We start from the raw sequence: 21,024 nt of genomic DNA, 5'->3' as shown, positions 1-21,024 counted from the left end.
TTCATTCAATTTAACGATCTGATAATAAAACGTCAATAATAATTCTTCTGATTTTATAGACAATATTTTTTAAGAATGTCGCCCGTCAAGAAAAGACTCCCCCGCGACAAAGTATCTTTCCTACGAAATTATTCAGTCAAAGAACAATAATCAAGAAGGGGAATGTGTCCCGCGAGTGATGTAAAGTTCTCGGAACCCCGAAAGGTTAGTGGAACTCAAACGGCAAACGTCTCAAAAGCATCAATCCAAATTCATGTTTACAACTACGACGTTTGACCCCCCTCGAGGCCTGTGTGTTGTGTCTTTGATATTGTAACGCTGTTTCGGGTTTATATTCATACCCACATTTTGCCTGCTAACCAAATCTATTTTGCGTTGTTTTCTTCGTTAATCGTTAATTGGTTATGTCTTATTTTGACGACAGCAATTAAGAGTTTGAGATTCGCTGACAACGTTCCCAGTGCTCGCTCTAGCTTGTGTTGTCCAGGCCCATCATCGTCCGGTTGTCTCTCATATATCACTGACCGACCAGCGTGAAGTGACCACATGTTGCTCGGGAGAACCAGCATGGTTGCCGTGATAAATGGGGAATTGATGGAGAACTATAGCCAGCTGCCTAAAGCCCGGCCTGCCTTCGTCCTATGGGCAATTAAAAAGTGTTAAGATAACACAACTGGGGGGACACAAAAGGGCGCAACTGCAGCTTCATCTCGGAACGCTTTCGGCTAATGACTCAAGTCTGGAGCCGCAGTCTGAGACAGACTGAGGCTGAGCCGCACTTTGGTGGTGAGTCAGCGTTGACCAAGCGCTGCCAATCAGCACAATGTCAGGCGAGCATCAAGATTTACAATCATCCGTCCCGGCTGCTGGCCAGAACCATCAATCTCCGCCAGCGGAGGACGGAGCACTGCGTGGCTCAAAATTTATTCGGCTCTCCACGGCTCTATGTTTACTGAGCCGGCACTTAGACTTCTGTAAGCGTTGGAGCCGTGTGTTTGACTGATTGGGTTTATGGCTCGAATCGAAGTCGGAATTGAAGAGGTCTCGAGCGAGCAAGCGGTTTGGTTGAACATCCCATAAAAAGGCAGTGAATCCTAATTTATGATTCCATGATGGACGATAATAGATTTTCATGAGATTGTGTTGGGATAGTGTCGCTGTGAAATGTAACTGGTTAGGGAGGTTTGAGCCGCTTTCAAGTCCCTTGGAGCAGCATTATTAAGTAGCTTGCATAATTCCAGGCTTTTACAAAAGATTTTATGAAGAATTTACGTTGATGCAGTTTTAAGACAAAGAAAATAGCTCTGTTTTAAGGTCTTTTCTTGTTCCTTAAATAAACCAAAGCGAAAGTTGTGCAGAAATATGAATTATCTCAATTGGAGGCATATTCAGCCTTTCAATGACCTACCCTTTGTTGTGCTGTTAAGCTTTTTGAAGTAAAATAAATGCTTCAAGTCGAAGAACAAAGACTTTTACGACTTGAAGTGCTCATTTCAGCACTTGTCAAGTGAAAGGCTCTCCTCTCCGCCCTGGTAAGACCACCTACGTTCTTACGTTCAAGTATATATAGTATAGTATGTACACTCGTCTGTTTTTACTATTGTTTGGACTTACCCGAGTATCACTAGTTCCCCGTAGCGCAATCGCGGTTTGTCATGACCATCGCCACCGTCTTCAGCCAGTATGGGAGATTCGGTGCCGTCGGTGCTGGAAGTAAAGGAAAATGGAATTGAAAATTAAATTTTTAATGGTATTGCATCGTCCTCAACATTTTTGTATTATTATTTTTATCCTTAAAAGGGGAAAAGAAACTGATTCGACTGCTAAGTCATTATGTAATGCAAGAAAAGGGAAACAATAAGGGAAAAGTTCTCCGAGTAGAAAATAGAGCAAAACAAAGGAGGCAAAATGGCATATATATATATAAAGCAAGACAATTTCCAAATAAATGCTAAAGAAATTGCTCATTTTCAGCACTATTTGTATGTGTGTTGCTCCTTTTTCTTACTACACAGCGGGAAAATTCAGACTTTACACTTGTATTCAATTATTTTATGAGTGCAAGTATTTTATTTATGAATTGTTTATGGAAGAACCTTAGAGGCAAGGGCTAGAAAACTCATCTAATGCAATTATATTCTCTCTCTCTGAGTTATAATTAAATTCATTTCGCTCTGTGCTTGTATTACGCTGCAACTTCTTGGCTGTTTTCTTGGCTTTCTAGAATTTCAAATGGGAAAACGGCTCCGCTCTGTCTCCGCACTGCCAGCACTTTTCGCTTCCTTGGAAGTCTTAGGAATGCTGCACACCGCACAGTCTATCCTGCCTCAAGTTACCAGACCGATCTTGTAGGTAATCGCCTAATTAGGGGGATAATGATGTCCCAAATTAGTTGGGAATTGCACATTAACTACAACGAATTTCTCATTAGCATTGGATGACGCAGCAGCGGCTCCTTCTTCTGCTGCAGTGCCTTCTGCTTTATTTTTATTACATCTAAATTCAGGTTTCGGGGCACATCATAAACTTATTTACGGCAATCTAATAAAGCAGCCTGGCGCCGGTTGACGCCCACTTTACCCCCTGAAATCCCCCCAAACACACACACACACAGTCGTGGAGATGCCAAATGGGATTTTTTGTGATTTTTTTTTAATGTACTCTGCAGTCAAAGGGGGATTGCAACGGGCGCCGCTCTGGGGTTGCATTGATTTTTGCTCGCTGCATTTAAACTTGCTCCCCTTTTGCGATGACTGAATGGAAATGTGGGGAAGCCAAGGCACGGACGGAGGGGGGACTGGCACTTGAATTGTGCAGCGCAGACAGAATTTCAGAGCCCACAACGAGGGAGGGGGGCGGAGGTGGTGGGCCATGGGGGTTGCAAGGTGAAATGCCAACTGCTCATCACTCTCTCTCACCCTGTCGGCCCCCTCTGTGTTTGCAGACTTCAAATTAGCGCTGCAACTTTGTTTAGATATGTACAGACACATCTGACAGGCCGTACAGTCATGTCTATAACCTTAAAAAGGCAGGCTAAGCTTTAAGCAGGGCTAGAAGGATATAATAACTGAATGCTTTTAGCTTAATTCCTTTTACAAATTATATATTTTCTTTGAAGGATTTACTTGCTAAAAAATATCAATCTAATTACCTATTTGAACTTTTAATAAAAGTTACCTACAGCAAAACACAATTTTAACTAAATAAATTCACCAAAAATTCCCAACATTCAACAGGTTACTTTGGCTAATAACAAATGTACACAAATTATGAATTCTTAGACAAATGAAACCACGTCATTGGGGGCTTCAATTATACTCTCCAACATTGCCTACAACAAGGGGCCCACCCAGCATCAACGGAACAAAGTGGGTTAAATTGATTAAGCCAAGCATGATTAATATTAATAGAAGTTTGCCTCTGTGTTTGTCATTTGACTCTAAATTAAATTCAATTAACAGTCTGAAAGGAAAACAAAGGCAAATGGGTATATCGAAATGGGAATCGAAGTAAATATTTACACAATATGCGTGTGGACATAATGCGAGCTTCATTGCCAGATGTTCCAGAATCCACGTCAAATTACACAATTTTCAATTGAAACACTTCCCATTTGGGGAGGAGACCCTTCTTCCCCAAAAGCATTGAAAGCATTATTTCCCGCAGGGTCCACTCAGAGCGAATTCATTAACAAATCGCATAAATCTTGATTAATTGACATCGAGGAAAAATATAAATAGTGGATACAATGGGTTTGGAGACCAGCACTATATAGCCACCGCTCGCTGCGTGACTATTTCACATGCAATCAGCTGTTCTCCGGCCTCCCTGCTGCCTGCCACCAAAGAATTTATCGATTTTCAAAGGCAACATGCCACTATTTGCATACATTTCAATTTCGAAACTAACCCAAGCACATTACGACAGGCCAACCGAAAAAGCTGGCAAAAAAAAACTAATACAAATAAAAAGGAAAAACATAGGAAACATTGTGCGCTATAAAAAAGATATACGAATACATGGAGTTACTTCCAACACCGAGCACAGCGCGGGAGTTTGTGGGGGGGACGATACAGATACTAAAAGGGGCATCCATGAGATACGATATCTTTGATGGCGCGGCCCTAGTGTTTGTGTTTGCACTCGTATTTGTATTCGTGGCTGTATCTGTATCTGTGTATCCGTGGTGCCGGCTCCGGTTTTGTACTTTTGCTGTTGCCTGCCGTCTGCTGTCTGTTGTTTAGGGAAATCAATTTTCATGTCTGTGTGTGCTTGGGTTTACGCCGCCAGTGCTGGTGGTGGTGCTGGTTGCTGGTTGTGGTATTTGTGTTCGTGGGGAAAGGGCGTAGAAGAGTATTCCATTATAATGCCATACCATACCATACTACACCGCCCCGTTGCATGACAGTGCTCTCATAGCATCGATTTTCCCTCGTTGGCCTGGCATGCAAGCCACACGGTGAAAAAGAATGATCCCAAATTATGGTCGATGGGGCATTAATTAGTTGTTCGATTAGGCGTACAAAATAAGTACAAATATAAGTGCCTTTTTATGGCATTGACCTTTCTTAAAATATCTGTGGATTGTAGGTAGACGAAAAGTTCTACTCACTAAGCCAAGCTTTTATCTTCAGCTGAGCTTATTGGACTACTTGCAAATAATTTCCTAAAAAATAATTATTTCTTTATGTGCAGCACCCAAAACCAGAACGAGACCCACAACAGGCCGCTCTATAGTTGGCCGACACAATCGCATTACAATAAATTTTACCAACTAACGCAAAGGGCAAACATTTCCCCCTGATTGCATGCTAAAGAGTGCACCACCAGGACCCCCATCAGAGCCATCAGCCATCATCAGCCATGGAAAACTCAAGGGTAGGGCTCGGAAATCAGGACAAGAGTGGTGACCCCACTATAGGCATGGTTGGTGACCAACCGGACTCGGACCCAGACCAACCGCAGCGGTTTAATGTCACGGGGTCGGGTCGCAGTTTATGCAAATTAATTTGATTATTACACTAAAGTAAGCCAGGTATTCGTTGCACTCATTTGATTAGCCCAGCCCCGCCCACTTAAGCGCCTCCCCAGCAAGTGGGGGCTCTCCCTTGCAAGGCTTTTAGCGTCTCGTTGCACCTCTAATTGAGTTTAAGCGGTGGAGGGGCGACTGTGGATGTGTGAAAAACAACCGCAGAAAGAAACAGCAAGAGTTAAAAGGTCAGTTGGATGGGAAATAGGGAAAGAAATAGTAAAGTAAGCGATGAAAAAACTAAACGAGGTGCTTCTCTGTTTATTCTAAGATATTTATTGTTAACAGAAATATATTTTGCTATATGAATGTTAAGAAAATATGAACCCTTTCTGCTAAAAAAAAAAACTTAATATGTTTCCATGTTATAATAAAAAAAGAACCATCTATCTCTATGCAACAAAAAGAATCCTGTGTACACAATCCTTACTCGTTTCCCCATCCTAGTTAGTATCCTGGTAAACCCCAAATAGTAGTGTCATAACTCAATGGGACAACGGAGGACCAAACTTAACAAAAATAACATTATACTCGAAAAGTTTTCGATCAAATTCTGGTCGCTGTAGCAGCTGCATCTGCTTCTTCTTTTGCTCCAGTTTCGGTACCAGTTCACTATATTTATAACTTTCATAAATCTTTGAGTTTGCTTGTCAACAGCAGCGGCGGACGATGCGGGAACTTGGTGAAGGTGGAGCGGCTTTATTTACATGCGGCGACAGCGGGAGAAATATATATATATTTGAACGCAGCAGATAAAAAAGAAGTGGAAAAGATAGTTTCCACCATTTGAAATTTGAGCAGGGCAAAACGGAGGAGATTCCCTCGCTGCATTATTCAAACTGCAGGGTCGCCCCTCGACTGTCATGCCAAATAAATGCAAAGACCGGCAAAGTGCAATGGCAGATTAAACAATAAACAAGAGGGGGAACAATGGCAAAACACCGACACAGACAGACGACACTTTTTTTTGCAGATACATTGCAGGTGCCCAGGTAGAACACACACACATACACACACTCGTACAAGAGGGGCCCAGCAAGAAGGGCAGGTGTTTCGTTACCATATTTTATGGTTAAATTTGCGGTTTGTGCTTGGGTTAGCTGCTTCCCAAGCCCATTCATATGCTGTGGATGTCTGCTCGCATATCTATAGCTGAATCCCCGCGTTCTCTCCACTCGGATTTTGATGTGTATCCGTATCTCAGCCTCTACATGTATCTGTATCTGTGCACATGTCTCGGCCACACAGCTGTTTGCATTTCAAGAATGAAACTCTCATTGAGACAACTTCAAAGAGGTAGCAAAAAAAAAAGCGAGGGAAAAGAAACATTCACGAAAAAAACTCGTTTTGGCAGCAAAATTTCAGCGGAAAGAATGGCAAGAAAAGAACATCATCAAAAAATTGGGGAGCATAAAAAGAGAAGCAAGGCAAGCAATACATAAACTTGCTTATATATACAATATATAACCATATTCATTAAGAAATAATCCATAAAACTGGCAGGACAAGTAAAATCTTTGTATCTTTGATATATTTATAAGAAATAATTCATAAAACTATAAAAGATATAGAAAAAGCAATAGTAGCAAGTAACCCCACACTTTATATCTTTATCAAGAAATGTACCTTGAAATATTAGACTTTAAGTGTTGGCAATAAGTCAGGAAATAGTCCGAGTAATACTTAAACTACATGAATCGCGTTGTAGCTTTTAAGACAACATATTGCAATCGGCTGACAGGGTCAAAGAGTTTTGTGGGTCTGGGCCGGGTTTTTTAAGCCTTGTTAGCGGCAGCTCACTAATTCATTTATGCAAATCCCCGGCCTGTCAATTTCTTAACAACTTTTCTTTAAACACAGCCAGCTCTTTCTTTCTTTTAGAGATGTATGTATGTATATGTATGTATCTCTCTCTGTTTTGGGTTTTGTTACATAATCAGCAGAAATTTCATTTAAAGCTTGTTTGGTGTGGCCGCTATATAGTTTTTTTTGCTTTGTACTTTTTTACAAAAAACATTTGTCTAAACCGAACAATAGAGGTTTTCTTGTTTTGTATGCTCCCTGATCTTGGCACTTTTTTGTTTGTCTATGCAGCGGCACGTCGCCCCGGCCAATATTATTGCTTTTGGTGTGGTTCCGTTTGGCTTGCCTTTTCCCAGCTGCTTTTTTCGGCAAACAAATTTGCACTACTCCGGCGAGAGGCGACCAAAGCCGGGCTGACTAAAATTAAACAAACAAACAGACGGCGGCGGCGAGAGTAAAAAATGTATTTGGTTTACTTGCCAAAAGCAAACGTCGTAGTAGCTCTGCCTGCTCTTGAGCACGTTTGCTGAAAGACTCTACACAACACAAGGTATGCTGGAATATTGTTGAGGTTTCCGGCACCAACTAAATCTTATCTTTAACTTTGTATATATTACGAAATTTAGGAGCTTAATAGAATTCTACTAAAGCTCTTGCATTTCGATATCTTGATTATTTATTCTCGGAAATGCTATAAGCAGACAAAGAAATAGTTTAAGTCCCTAACTTACTAAGATATTGTAGCTCAAGCTTATTTATTATTAGAAATATCATTAAGTGTTCTCTTTATAGATGGAAATATCCATTAGCAGGGCAGAGTATTACCGCCTGCGCTTTGATCTATTGTCTGCCAGGATTTCCCTAAGCTGCGTCCACATTATGTTTCTATATTTATGGATTTTCCTTTTGCCTCCTGACAGTATTCGCCTTTAGTTGTTACCCTCCGTTCGTGCTGGTTTTCACCTCGTTTTTGGCTAAAAATAAAGACCACGAGGAGCCCAAACAGCCCCAATTCCGTGCTAATAGTTTCGCTTTTCATTCGTGGAGTGCTTCTATTTATGCAGTTGCCTCCATTACCTGATTTGGAGCATTGTTTCGCTTTGAGACGCCTCGGTAGCGATGTCGTCTTGGATGCACCAGTGACATAAAAACTGAAAAACCGAAGTGCTCGCCTCGTGGCCAGCCGTTTGTCATCGAAATGGAAGCGTGAATATGCTAATTTCCCAGTTTTTTTTTTTCTCTCCCTCTATCGTTTTCCTTATGGGCAACCGTCGTCATCGTCGAATGGCACCGCATTATCGCCAGCGTTGCTTCTAACAATTTTAATAAACAAATGCCAAGTGCTGGGTTGAGTCGGGCACGGCTTCTTTCTGTATGCGTGATTATGAAACTAATGACAGACTTAGCGGGCTTTAGATGGAAATTAATGGACGAGAATGCTAGAGGTCCGAATGGAAATGAGTTGTTCTCCGACACAGCTTCCTCAATAATAGTTTGCTTTTAATTATCTGCCCCCTAAATGGATCTGGGAACAAAAACTGGAGTAACCCTGCATTGTGCTGCGAACATTTCATAATTTCATCATTTCTCCTTTTAACTCTGTTTATATGATGTCATGGGTTCAAACGTAGGTTATGCATTCTTTTTTGAGTTCTTGCTGGTATCAAGAGATGATAACACACTCTGGGCCCGATAAGAATAACACTCAAACTCCTAAAAATGTGACAACAGGGAAACTTTAACGAAACGAATGTATTTTTGTTTGTGATTTCCAAATAAAACCAATAGGATTTGGTAAATCTGAATGTTGATTCACAGCTGTGACTAAGCCACTTGCTCGGTATTCCCTGTACATAACCAAGATCCATTCTCAATTCAAATTTCTCGTCATAAATAGCCGCAGGTTGTTAAACTCATTAGCACCCAAAAATAAGAAATAATAGAAGGGAGGAATACATCAACCGCAAACAGAAAACAAAGAAATAAAGATGGCTTGTATGCCTCGACCATAAAATACCTTGAGATCTACAAAAAGGTTATAGAACTTTGAGTTTAAATATGGAAAAAATTCAATTTTGTACATGATCTTATATAAAGAAAAAATATTGTATTGCATATTTTAGAATTATTAAAGACATGTTAATGTTGATTTTAAAGAGGGAAGAAAGCCGAAGTTTATATACGCTTTCAGTTTGCAAATTAATCTGGGTACCAAATTTGAATCTATCATAACTAAGCCAAAAATGCATTGATATCAAATCGGATAACAGTTCTGTTTTAGTTTTTATTAGGTTAAAAAATCTATATACTGAATTTAATATTTTAAGTAATTAAAATTTTTTACAATTTTTGACAATTTTAACCATGTAACCCCTTACAAAATTTTTTGTTTTTTTTCGGACATGGCTAGAAAGACTCGTCTGGTGATGCTGATGAAAAATATATATGATTTATAGGGTCGAAAAAGACTTCTTCACTGCGTTACAAGCTTATGACTGAAATTATAACATGAAAACATGAAACCCTTCTCCTAATGCTAAATTCCAGGGTATTTGCATGTGCAGGCCCAAATGCGAACCGAAATCGCAGCTAGCTTGATGGGGCATTAAGCTATTTCTTCGGCCGGCGTAGGCGGTTCCCCCTTGCGATCTTTTTTTGGTCGGAAAGCGCTTAATTATGGAGGGGCCTCGGCTTCCCGCAGCTCCCAACCAAAACCAAAACTAAAGGCAAAACCAACAGCCAACGGCCGGGCCTAATGAGCAAACGGAAATTGAAACTTTTTGGCGCTGTTTAAATAAACATTTAAACAAAATGTGACATAATTTGGCCAAATGAAAAGCGAGAAAACATTGAAGAAAGCCAAAAGCGTTACACATTGCAGGTGCGAAGGCAACGCAGCAGAAACAAAGAAAAGCGAAACAATAAAGAAAAAGTTATGAAAATTGTCGACACAGATGCGTGACTAAAATCGTTATGACATAATAAACATACCCATTAAACACACACAGGAAAAATAAAATAAAACTAAACCAAAGCAGCGTGGATTTTATAACGATTTGTTAGACTTGGCGGCATGTTGCCTTAGTTTTGAGCCCAGAAATGGGTGAAGAAACACACTCTATAGGAAAATAGTTACGATTTTTGACAAAGAAAACGAGAACCTCGTTCGACTTCAAGTAAATTGGAAAACGGAATGGAAAACTGGCACACCAATTATCTGACAAGCCACTATCAATCGCAGTCAGTACTGGAGACGGAGAGCCCAGCGATCGTCAGTCTATTGACCCATATAAATGGCTCAGTTAGGTTCGGTTCCTACCCCGAATCCCCACTCCAGTGGGCACCTCCATTTGCTCAACTAATCGTAGATCAATCATTAGAGCGGCAAAGGCCTTTCGATACTCTTACTTTGCGGCATTACAAATAAGCGATAATGCCGATAAGGTAAGCCCATAAATAGGGAAAAATAGAAGCGCTGCACTAAAAATGTTCACATATGAGTTAAGCTATAAAAGGATTACATTACTGTTTCTGATATCGAACAGATGTTCAATGGGTTAGAGTCCAGGAACTGCTGTATATCAGTTTTGAAATTGAATGGACAACGCTTTCGCCTCTTGGTTTTAGCTTTTCCAGCATATACATATACTTCACTTTTATTTACCCTCCGATATCAATCACCTTTAGTTGCAGCACTTTTATAGACTCCTGACATGTTCCAGAGTATTCCCAGATCGGTCTTCTAAAAATACTCTTCTATTCCGTTCTTCACTCGGATTTCCATTTCTTTTCTTTTTCTTTAGAATGCAGTGCCTCCCATTTTTCAGCCCTGCCTTTTCGTCGACTTCTTTGTTGTCTGCATGTGTGTGGCGGTTATTTTGGGACCTGGTCTTTATCGGTTCCTGCTTCTGGCCCAACCAGCCATGCATCCATCCATCGGATCGAATCGTAACCGAATCGAGTCCACTCCAATTGGACCCCTGAAAGAATGACTCTATTTTTGGCAGCACTCTAAGATTTATGATCAAACGTCTGCCACTCTGACAGTCGATTCAGCTCGCTTTGGCCCGGCTCAGTCAGCCATGTTTACACACTTTAATTGCCGGGCAGCGCAGAGGAACAAGCGGCACGACAGGAAATACTCGGGCGGTTGAAAATTGGTTATTTCATTTTTATTTTTTCTTTTTTTTTTTCTGGCCCGACTGCGGCTGCTCCCGCCCAAGTGAGCTGGGAGAGCTTTGAGCTCCGAGCGATGGCTCTCTGGCCATAATCAAGCCAATTTAATAATATGTTACGCTGCACACAATTTCACCTGCGAGCACATTGGCCAGTCGGGAATGGGGATGGAGATGGGCATGGGCATGAGGATGGGGCAGGAGCTGTGGTGGATGCGGAGTGGAGTGTTTCGCCTCCGAAAGGTAGGGAGTTGCCTCCGCAATCTTTCTCCTGGCAGCCACGAAAAACGCAATTTGATTCAAAAATGAAGACCCTGCGTATCGAAAAGAAGAGTAAGAAATATTGTATGAGACCTTAAAATACCTGGCTCTAACTTGCAAAGAACTCTGCATACTTTTAAGTTGTTTATAATTTAAACTATTGTTCACTTTCAAACAAAGCCATCATACCCCTTAACTCCATAATTACCGGGTAGCTATCTGGGGTGGGATCTTTCAAACTTTTGGCCATGATATACGTGACACTCGGCGCCGAGATCCAGACTTTCATGAGCTGCTAACTCAAAGAGAATCGGTTTTTGCGCATTAGAAAGAGGGAAGGAAGCTTTTTTGAGTCAGAAGCAAGAAACGCAGAAAATAAAAATAATATAAAATCGTCATGGCAACGGCAGCAGCAACAGCAGCTGCACAAAGGGCATCAGCACTTGGTTGCTGCCTTTGCTTTTGATGTTGCTGTTGCTGTCGGGTAGCAATTTTGCACGTAATTCGTCACGTAGCGAGATGTTGTTGGTGCTGATTATGCATTGAAAATGCTCCAGCCAGCAACAATCTGCATGGCCAAAACCCAGACACAGGCAACTCACTCGACCATGAGGGCGAAAGGAGGAGAGGGAGTGAGTACACCTGGGGAAAATAGCAGTGTATACTTTACTTGAAGATTGAGAAATTATATTTGTTGGAAAATTATAGAGTTAATTGTTTATATATTAAAGTAAAATTATATAATTATATATCAAATAATATTAATAATATATTTAATATTATTTCCTATTACTTAAGACTTTATATTAATGACTTGATTGATTTCCCTGCCAGTGTACCAATAGAAGGGGAGTGGGAGAGATGCCAGCTGCTTGGTGATTGCCAGCCGCAGGCAAACTATGAAAATGCAGCACCAAACCGGAGAGAGCAACAATCAACATTCACCAATTAATGCCAAATTGAAATGAAGCCATAAAATAGACGGCCAAGACGAGAGCACGGCCACGCCCACCGGCCAGGCTTTATGGCACCGATCACCACCACCACCAGCGTCGACGGTTCAATGGCATTTAATGGCACTCGATTGACATTTGCCCCGAAATCGATATGCGCGACACAATTCTTCCAAATCCAACACACAAAGCCGAATCCAAGGCGGTCGAAATGAATTATGTCAATCAAAGCAGCCAGCCAGCTTGACTCGGCTCAACTAAAAGCAGTCAGATGCCAAAGGTCACAGACCAAAAAGCAAACAAAACCCACACACCGGGCAGAAAACGTGCAGTTTTGGGTCAGACACGGCATGACCTCCAGTCCCTCTCCATATTTCTCTCCAAAGGCAAAATACCCGGGTGTGCGGTGTGCGGTGTGCGTGGATATTGATTTGTTAGATTGCCATAACTTCCTACCGGTGGCCGTCGTCGTTGGGATTATATGGTACTGGCCAAACGGCAAACAAACAAGGGCTCACAGGATATCGATAGCCCGGGAAAAGCATCATTAAGCTGATTGCCGGTATCGGTAGGACGGTTGCCAGTACAAAATAGCCGTCAAGTTGGCTGAATCATTTTTAATGCGTTACTGTAGTCCTAGCCCAATTATGGCTGTCACTCGTATTACCAAGAAATAATGGTAACTAACCGAGCGAGCCAGTGAGCGTAGGCTATGCAAATAATTAATTGGAAATCGTTGCCGGGCGACCCCCTTACAGCAACGATACAATTTCCTCGAAAATCCTCAGCCGCATTCGTCATCGGAAGTGCGCACAAAAACAGACGTACTTTTGGTGTATACATAAGTATATGTTTATTTTAATATCAAGTGCTGGGAACTCGGCTCCTTTCACCTTTCCCCCCACCGGCTGGCTATCCAACATTTTCCCAGAAGTCGGAACAGAACAGAGAGAGCCCCTCGAAAGGCCACCAGCTGGCTGTTCTGTAACAACAAGCGTTGGCAAAACAGTTGTTGCCAGGCCAACTGTGCCGATTATGTCACCGAGCGCTGTATGGGTTAAAGAAGAACCCCCCTTCTGCACACCCACGCTCTATCCCTATTTCTTGCACTGTTTGCACAACCCCCAGACAGCCCCCTCTAAGCCGCACTTCTTGCATCCCGCATTCATCATTATTACGTGTTCTGTGGCATTTTGTCGTCGTTGTCGTCTGGTTTCTTGCCTCTCAGCTCAGACGCTCTGGTTTCGACCGGGCTCGTAAGCTGGCTTATTGCTGTTACCACGTCAAAAGATCTCGGGCTCTATGCGGTGAAAATGTCAATCCAAGTGATTGGGATCGTGATTAGGTTGACATCTTAACATTGTATAACACTATGGAATAGCAAATTTGAGTTTATTTTTGTAACAATATATAATATAAATGAAATTATAGAAAAAGTATAACTTATAACCCCTTTAAAACATCATATAAATCAATATTTTCATTTGTTTAAAATTACATTTAAACTGCAGGTTTAAGTGTCAGGGAAATGCGCAAAAGTGACATGTGAGAAATGGCTTTTAGGGCCTGTCGGAACCGTTAATCGTAAATGCCGGCGTTAATGCCAAAAAGGCCCGAACCTACTCCCCCCGACACTCCAAAACGTTGACATGACATCTCTCCCAGATCCATAGCCAAATGCGAATGTCAAAGGGCAAGGCTTAATTGCTGAGAAATGTTCGTTCAGTCCTATTTTGATGTGCCGCCACGACCTCATTTCGGGGGTTGCCCTTGTTCAGAGAACATATATGTATAAGTACATACACATTCATACTCGGTTATTTCAATTTTGCTAATGCAACAAACGCTGCTGGCTTTCAAAATGCTCAGTTCAGTTCCGTTCTAGTTTCCAAAGGGGTTGCCTCCAACCGCATCCCATTCCAACACTCACAAAACTCCAACTGATTTACGAAATGCCAAGAATTTGTCGATTCGATTACGTTGAGTGAGTGCCCAAAGGTTATCCATCAGAAAGAGAGGGAGAGCGAGCGAGTGGGGCATATAGGAAAAAACCCCATTAGTAAAATTTATATCATGGCGCACTTTCAATTTTAGTTTTCCCTTCCTTTCCTCGTTCACATTTTGGCTCCAGCAATTTGGAACGGATATTGGCGCAAAACTTTTATACACAGCTGCAAGTCGTGCTCGCTGGCACATGTAAATATACGTGGCATAAAACCCGCCGATAAGTTTCTAAAGTTGTGAATTTTTGGGTGGGTTTCTATTCCGTTTCCGTTTGCTGCAACGCACGTAGCAGGATCTTATCAACGGAAGTGAGAAATGAAACGAAATTACCGCGGCCCAGTCACAGCTTTATGGTATTTGCTAGTATTTGCCGTTGACCTTCACACAATATTGTCAAGGCTAAACGGTTTGGCTGGGAAAATCCACCAAATGCTAATTTTCACCTCTCTGCCAATGGTCTCTAAGAAGCTTATGTGTCTATTAAGCCTTTAAATCGGATTTTGAATAATTAATGATGCCAGGTATTTTCAACAGAAACATAAAACTATCTATAGAAAGTCTGCGTAATTAAAGCATACATTTTCAGCTCTCTTAATATTAAATATAATGTTTTAAATTATAAAACCTACAAACCCATAAAGGTCGGTTGCCATAGAAAATTAAAACAAATATTTAAGCTTCTGCAAATAAGACAAAGCTTAATATTCTTGTTTGAGCATCAAGAACAAAGGAATGTTCAAGTGCAAACAAGCAAAGTATAATCAACGTTTTCTTTATTCATCTCTTGTTTACTTAATAATAAATTCTAAAAATACTCCTGGCCCATACAAAAATGGCTTTAAATAAGAATTTCGGGCTATATTATCATTAAAAGTTACCCGAGAAACTGTCATAAAGCCGCACCTAGTTATCGCAGTGAATCAAAGCCAATTGAGCATTATTACAAGCACAAATCAATTTAACGCGCTTCGACAAAACGCACACACCGCAAATAACCCGATGCAATACCATACGTATTCCACACACACTCCCCACTGACACATCTTGATTTTTGTTCAATGAATTCTCAAAACGCCAAAGCGTGCAGATAATTTTTATTTAATTGCAGCAGCCGCACAGTCGCAGTCGCACAAAACAAACGTGGAAAATCAAAACAAAAAATCAATTTCTCATGGATTTTTAATGCAAATGCTATTGGCCGTGGCTATGGTTGCGGCTCCCCATATGGCCAAGCCCGGTTCGGGCCACACGCATACCTGTACTCGTGTGTAGCCGGCAGCAGCAGCTCCATTCCATCCCAGCAATAGAGGCGATGGCGGGTGGGGGCTGGAGACAGAAACAAACCACAAATTGCGTTGACAAGTGCAGTGCACACACACCGCGGGCACACCACCTTGACGCAGGCCGGGATTTATGGATGCGGATCGGAAGGGAAGTGCACCGGGCATGTCAACAACACTGTGACAACGTCAATAATCAGACGCTGAACCCGAAAGACGACGCTCCAGACGACGGCGTCGTCTCAAGGCGACAATGACAGACGGCAGCAGAGCAAATCAACATTAAAGGAAGTCTATACCAGAATGGGCGAATCTGGGAATACCCTGGGTCAGTTCTTAGGCAAAGGATTTGCTTTAAGAAACCCTGTTTTTTCAAGGGGATAAGCTAAATTTTTCAAATGTTCAGAGAAACTTATTATTATTTAAAAAATTTCCAAGAAAACAATCTTAAAATTCAATAAATAAATATAAGCTCATGTAGAGGCTTTCTCAAAAAAGATATAATACTTATTTCAACGGATTTTTTAACACAATTTCCTAATTAAAACCTTAACGTAATATATCGTTACTTAATCCCAGAAAACGGTTCTTCCGTTTGCTCTCATTGTCTTTTCAAATAAATGAAGAAGCCCCCTGCTAGAGTATATATCCCTCAACGAGCTGCACTTCTTTTCATTACTTTTGTTTGGCTTTGACTATTGCGTCGAGCTTTTATTTTCTTTGAGTTTTTTACTTTTTATTTCGCATTGTTTGCAGCGACAATTGCAATTGCAATTGCCATAATCAGTGCAAAGTCAGACGCCGACAGACGGCCAAAGACAAAGGCCAAGCCTACTCACTTTCACACAGCAATGGCAACCCGGGTGCCCGGGGAAAACGGGGCAAGGTGCGAGGAAAAGCTGGTCAGCGACATTGCCACATTGCCTCATCGATCGAGGCTGAAGTCGAACCAGTTTTACTTCCATCTGTGACGTGACGCATGCAGCGGTGCCATCGAGTTTTCATTTTTCCCTCGGCATTACGCTTTTTAGCTTTTTGCGCTGCACTGAAGCGATGATTTAATCGCTTTGGACTTTATATTTTTTTGCCGAGCGAGGCTGACAAACAATTGCTGATCTTGGGCTTCATTAGAAGCAAAGAAAAACAAGAGATGATATGTTTGCTTGCCCTTCAAGTGCTTATCGCTGGTGTCTTGCATTTATTTATGGCTTCAAGTTTTGTTTAGCAAAAACAGGCTATAGTATGCACTATCTAGGAGAAAACAATGTAGATTAAATGGGGTGTTGATATCTTTAGGGGTCTAGCTCTAATTTGTTTCTATATAATCAAATGAATGCATACAAAATGTATCAATTTATCTTACTCAATATCTGACCTCACACGACAGTCGTAATTGATCTGTCTTTTTTATTCAATAACTCATCTCATCTGGGCTTAGACAGTAATGGATAGTACAATTGAATCTCTTCGTTGATCAATCTTATTCAATAAATATTCTTATCTAACCAATTTTAATAAAATAATCGCTTCATTTCATTGCCTACCTTATAGTTATTAAAGCATCTTTTAAAAGCCAATCCATTTGCATATAAAACCACATAAACTTATTGTTAATTTCTGTTCGGTCTCTGCCTTTTGCTTTTATTTGCTTTTAATTTGGCTTTACCTTTCCTCGTGTGTTTTTTCATTTAATAAAAGCATTTTCATGTTTTAATCACTGATCTGCCCCAACAATTTGTTAGTTAATTGCTGCAATTTCACGGATGTTTTGCCTTTTTTCAGCCTCCCATTAATTGGCAGCAGATGTTGGCTGATGGGGAGTGGCTCATCCCAGTAAAGGGGGAGTGACAGGTGAGGTAAATTAAGTGCAAATGACTAATAACTGAAACAGAGCATTGTTTGAAAATTGCTTAAAGCATGCCAATTAAGTTGAGGTCATTCAACAGGTGTGTATTATCGAATGTGGGTCAGGTAGACTACCTTAGAAGATGGGAGGAGGCAGGCAGCCAGGTAAAACGGATTTAGCAGGGTCTTAAAGATAAACAAATCCCCGATCTCTGAACCCAATAAAATGAGACTGTCATCTCGCAGTAATCATAAAGGGCTGGTAAATCTTCGCTAATCTTATCTGTCAGCATTTAGGGAGATCCCCTCTTTAAGCCCAGTAATCCCATGGAGGTATCTGAACCAGAAGGAACATGTTTTTGCTGCAGATAATAGGGACAAACAATGACCCGTGCTTTGCAGGGTTAAGCTGAAAATGTTTGCATTGTCTTGCTTTTGTAGACAACATCCAGGTTAATGCATATTCATGGCACCATTTAAACTTAATATTCCAATATTCGTGAAGAGATTCTCTATCTTATATAACGCCAACGCGCCCAAAGTCACGACCGCATCTTGGCCCATCCAAGAAGTGCTTATCAGCAAAAATGGCATTATTATTCTTGGCTTGTCTCTCATTTTTGCGGTTGGATGAAGGCATGAAGATAAGAGCAATTACCATTGCAATTTCTGAAGGCTTCCTACAGGCAGCCATAAAAGCCTTAAGACATGCAGCCAACATGCAAAAGATACTCAAGAGAAATGGCTATACAGTTGAGAGTTAGAATACTTAATGTTCAGGTTGAGGGCCAAATTTACACTATAAAGACTACTTCTGTCCACTAAATTGTTGATGAAATACTGTTTCAAAAAATATAAGTTTCTTCTTCGTAAAATAGAACTAAAATTTAGTTTCGAAGCACACTGTATTTTGAAGCCTAGTTTTGGCAACTGGATATAGATATTTAAATGTTTACACTTGGCCACAGAAGATGAAAGCCAAGGCAGTACTTAATACTGAAAACAAATAATTTATGCAAAATGTGATATTTGTATGAGATTTCCTCCATTGGAATTTCATGAGGACGGACGCAGGAATTCTTGTTTGTGCGGAAATTAGATTCGAGTTAGTTACTTCCTCTCTGCCTCACTTTTCATCTGACAGATTTATTTCGCTCCAGTTTTCCCTGGAATCGATATACCGCACACACACACACACCCACCTCCATCCCAATCCATAAATAATATCCATAATGACACCTTGGGTGCAACTTCCTCTCGATCTGGTGGGTAAGTGGATACCCGGGTATCTCTATCCCTATTTTATGAGACTGGTTGACTGGTTGGTTAGCAGCATAAACTGCGCAACATATTGGCAAAAATGTGGGTCAACTGCGAAACCACAACAATAACAATAACACCCAATAAATGCCACGGCAATTGTGTGCCAAGAATGCCTGTGGTGTGCGTTGCAATTGTAGCCACGAATCAAACATACTTTGTATATATGCCAGACCTAGTTCCAGACCCAACCCAACTATAGAAAACAGAAATGAAGCGAAGGCGCACCTTAATCATCACCAACAGCGCCGCAATCATAGCGGTTTGTTCATCAATTTTAGTGGGTTTGCTATTCGAAAATTGCGCGAAAAGTTATGCGGATTTCCAGAGTACACACTCGTGGTCTATTAACACTCCAACTAATGCAATTACGCATTAACTAACGTGGAAATTATGCAAGTAAACAGTTTAATTGGGTCGCAAAGGGGGCGGGGGGGCCACCGGCGAATGGGGAAGCGGCTAAGTGCATCAGCCAAGTTAATCTGTGGCACGAAAATGGGAACGAGCGCAGCTTTGGACTTAACGTGAATGCATATACATACATATATTCTATGTAGATAATGCATGCCCCCACTTTTCCCTCGTGACACATTATCTGTCATTACAGCGCTGTATTCGCTGGAAGTGCTAGAAATTATCACATGTACCAGTAGAGGTAAAGATAAAAAGCAAGTAGAATGAAATTTAATAAAGAAGATTAAAGTCTTGTCTACCATCACACCTTCTCCCTTACTCGGAGTATATAATATGATTTTATTCCGATAAACACTGCTTACTAAACCAAGACCAACATTAATCTATGGCAGAAGTGAAAGAGTATTAAAATAGAGCACACATAAATATGTATTCCCGGAATTAAACACAAGCTAACTTATGATTAATACATATGTCCCAGTTTAGCTAAGTAGGGAGCTCTTCTGGTTTAAATGCACCTAAAATCGCTGTATCCACTTAATCTCTTGCCAATTAAAGTTGGCACATCCGAAACAAATTCCCAGAACGGATTGGCCAACCTACAAGCTCTGTGGTCCATAACTGTACAAGCAGACAACGCCTAAGCCAAAGCTAACAAGGCTAACGAGCCTCTCTGCCAAACTCCGCCACTCTCCTCGAACTCCTCGGGCGCCAAGTAACTTCGCGGAGATGACAGCCCACGCGATTTTCAGCTGTTAACTAAGATACATATTTATGCGGAGACAACAATAACTAAGGAATTTCCCATTTCTGGTCTTTGTGATCTCTGCAATTTCTGTGTCTCTGTGTGTGGGAAATCAATTGTTGAAAAAATAAACGCGTCCCAGGCAAAAAACGCGAGACATTGGGCGTGAATCGCAGGCCATGTAATTATTTCAAATGAGTTCACAAAACCGCACCAAAAAATAAAATAAATAAATCGGCGAAAAAAAGTGTTCGCCAAAGTATTCCAAAAACCAAACCAATTCAATCCACCTCCAGGTCTTGGCCAAAGTCAAGTGGAGCTGTGAGGGGGCGGCGGCCACAGCAGCGAAAACAGTTTCCAATTGCCTTAAAAACATTGCCGAGGTCCGAAAGTTTTCAACCGAAACTTACCTGCAAAAAAAAAGAGCAGAGAAAAAAAATAAATTTTTAGTAACAATTTATATTGGGCAAAAGTTTCTTCCTGGAAAAGAAAATATAAGGAGAAAGGAGGACGAGGACAGGGGCTGGCTACAGTCCTGGTCCTGGCCAATGACCCAGCACAGAGCACACACAGGGAGGAGAGCAATATCCTCTATCCTTTGTGGCAAACAGTCTGGCACACACTCACTTTCCTGCGGGCACATTGTGCCGGGGAAACTCAAACTAAGCCAGCTCCCGCTCCCAGACAAAGGATGCGGCGGCGACAGCGACGGCGGACGCGGAGGCTCCAGCCTCTGTCCACTTGAGGGCGAGGCCCACCAACATCTTTCATGCGGGGAAGCCGCCGCTCAGCCCGGCTTCTCATCTTCGCCTTATTCATCGTCTTTACACAAACCGGAAATGCCCGACAAAACCAAAAACAGCTAAGAAAAAAAGAAACGGCAAACAGAGTCGGAAAAGAAGAGCGCAGCAGCACACAAAGTTCAAAATGCGCTTAAAGGAGCAGTTCTCATACAGCCAGCCTGCATTTAAAGTGCAATGTGCCAGGGAATTAAGGTCATATTATATACAAAAGCCACGGCAACAGAAACAGCCACTTCCAGAGTCCCTAAGCCCGTATTCAGCTTTCAGCCAGCTTGTCTCGCTCTCAGCTGCGTCTATGGTCTGGAAACTGATTCGGTAACTTGGTTGGGACATGTTCATAACAATGATTCCAGAACTTTAAAATTAAATGTGCAAGGAACCTTAAATTAGTT

General features: G+C 41.4%; 1 protein-coding gene across 2 annotated transcripts in view; it reads right to left on the bottom strand.

Moving 5' to 3' along the window:
- The window catches only part of Pli (E3 ubiquitin-protein ligase pellino), a 31,332-nt gene that overhangs the window by 3,300 nt on the left and 7,008 nt on the right, over positions 1-21,024 (bottom strand). The window contains exons 1-2 of one of the 2 annotated variants that reach the window (XM_070286942.1): positions 20,120-20,222; positions 1,615-1,707 (exon numbers count right to left, since the gene is read on the bottom strand). In XM_070286942.1, coding sequence (XP_070143043.1) covers positions 1,615-1,707; positions 20,120-20,205 — 179 coding nt within the window. In that variant the 5' untranslated portion in view covers positions 20,206-20,222. Of the gene's footprint in view, positions 1-1,614; positions 1,708-20,119; positions 20,223-21,024 lie in introns of those variants that run through there. The other variant, XM_017167970.2, reaches the window with a different exon arrangement.

Source organism: Drosophila kikkawai, chromosome 3R (assembly GCF_030179895.1).
Source record: "Drosophila kikkawai strain 14028-0561.14 chromosome 3R, DkikHiC1v2, whole genome shotgun sequence".
In the NCBI taxonomy this organism is placed as follows: Eukaryota; Metazoa; Arthropoda; class Insecta; order Diptera; family Drosophilidae; genus Drosophila; species Drosophila kikkawai.
This window is presented reverse-complemented; position numbering and strand designations above follow the sequence as displayed.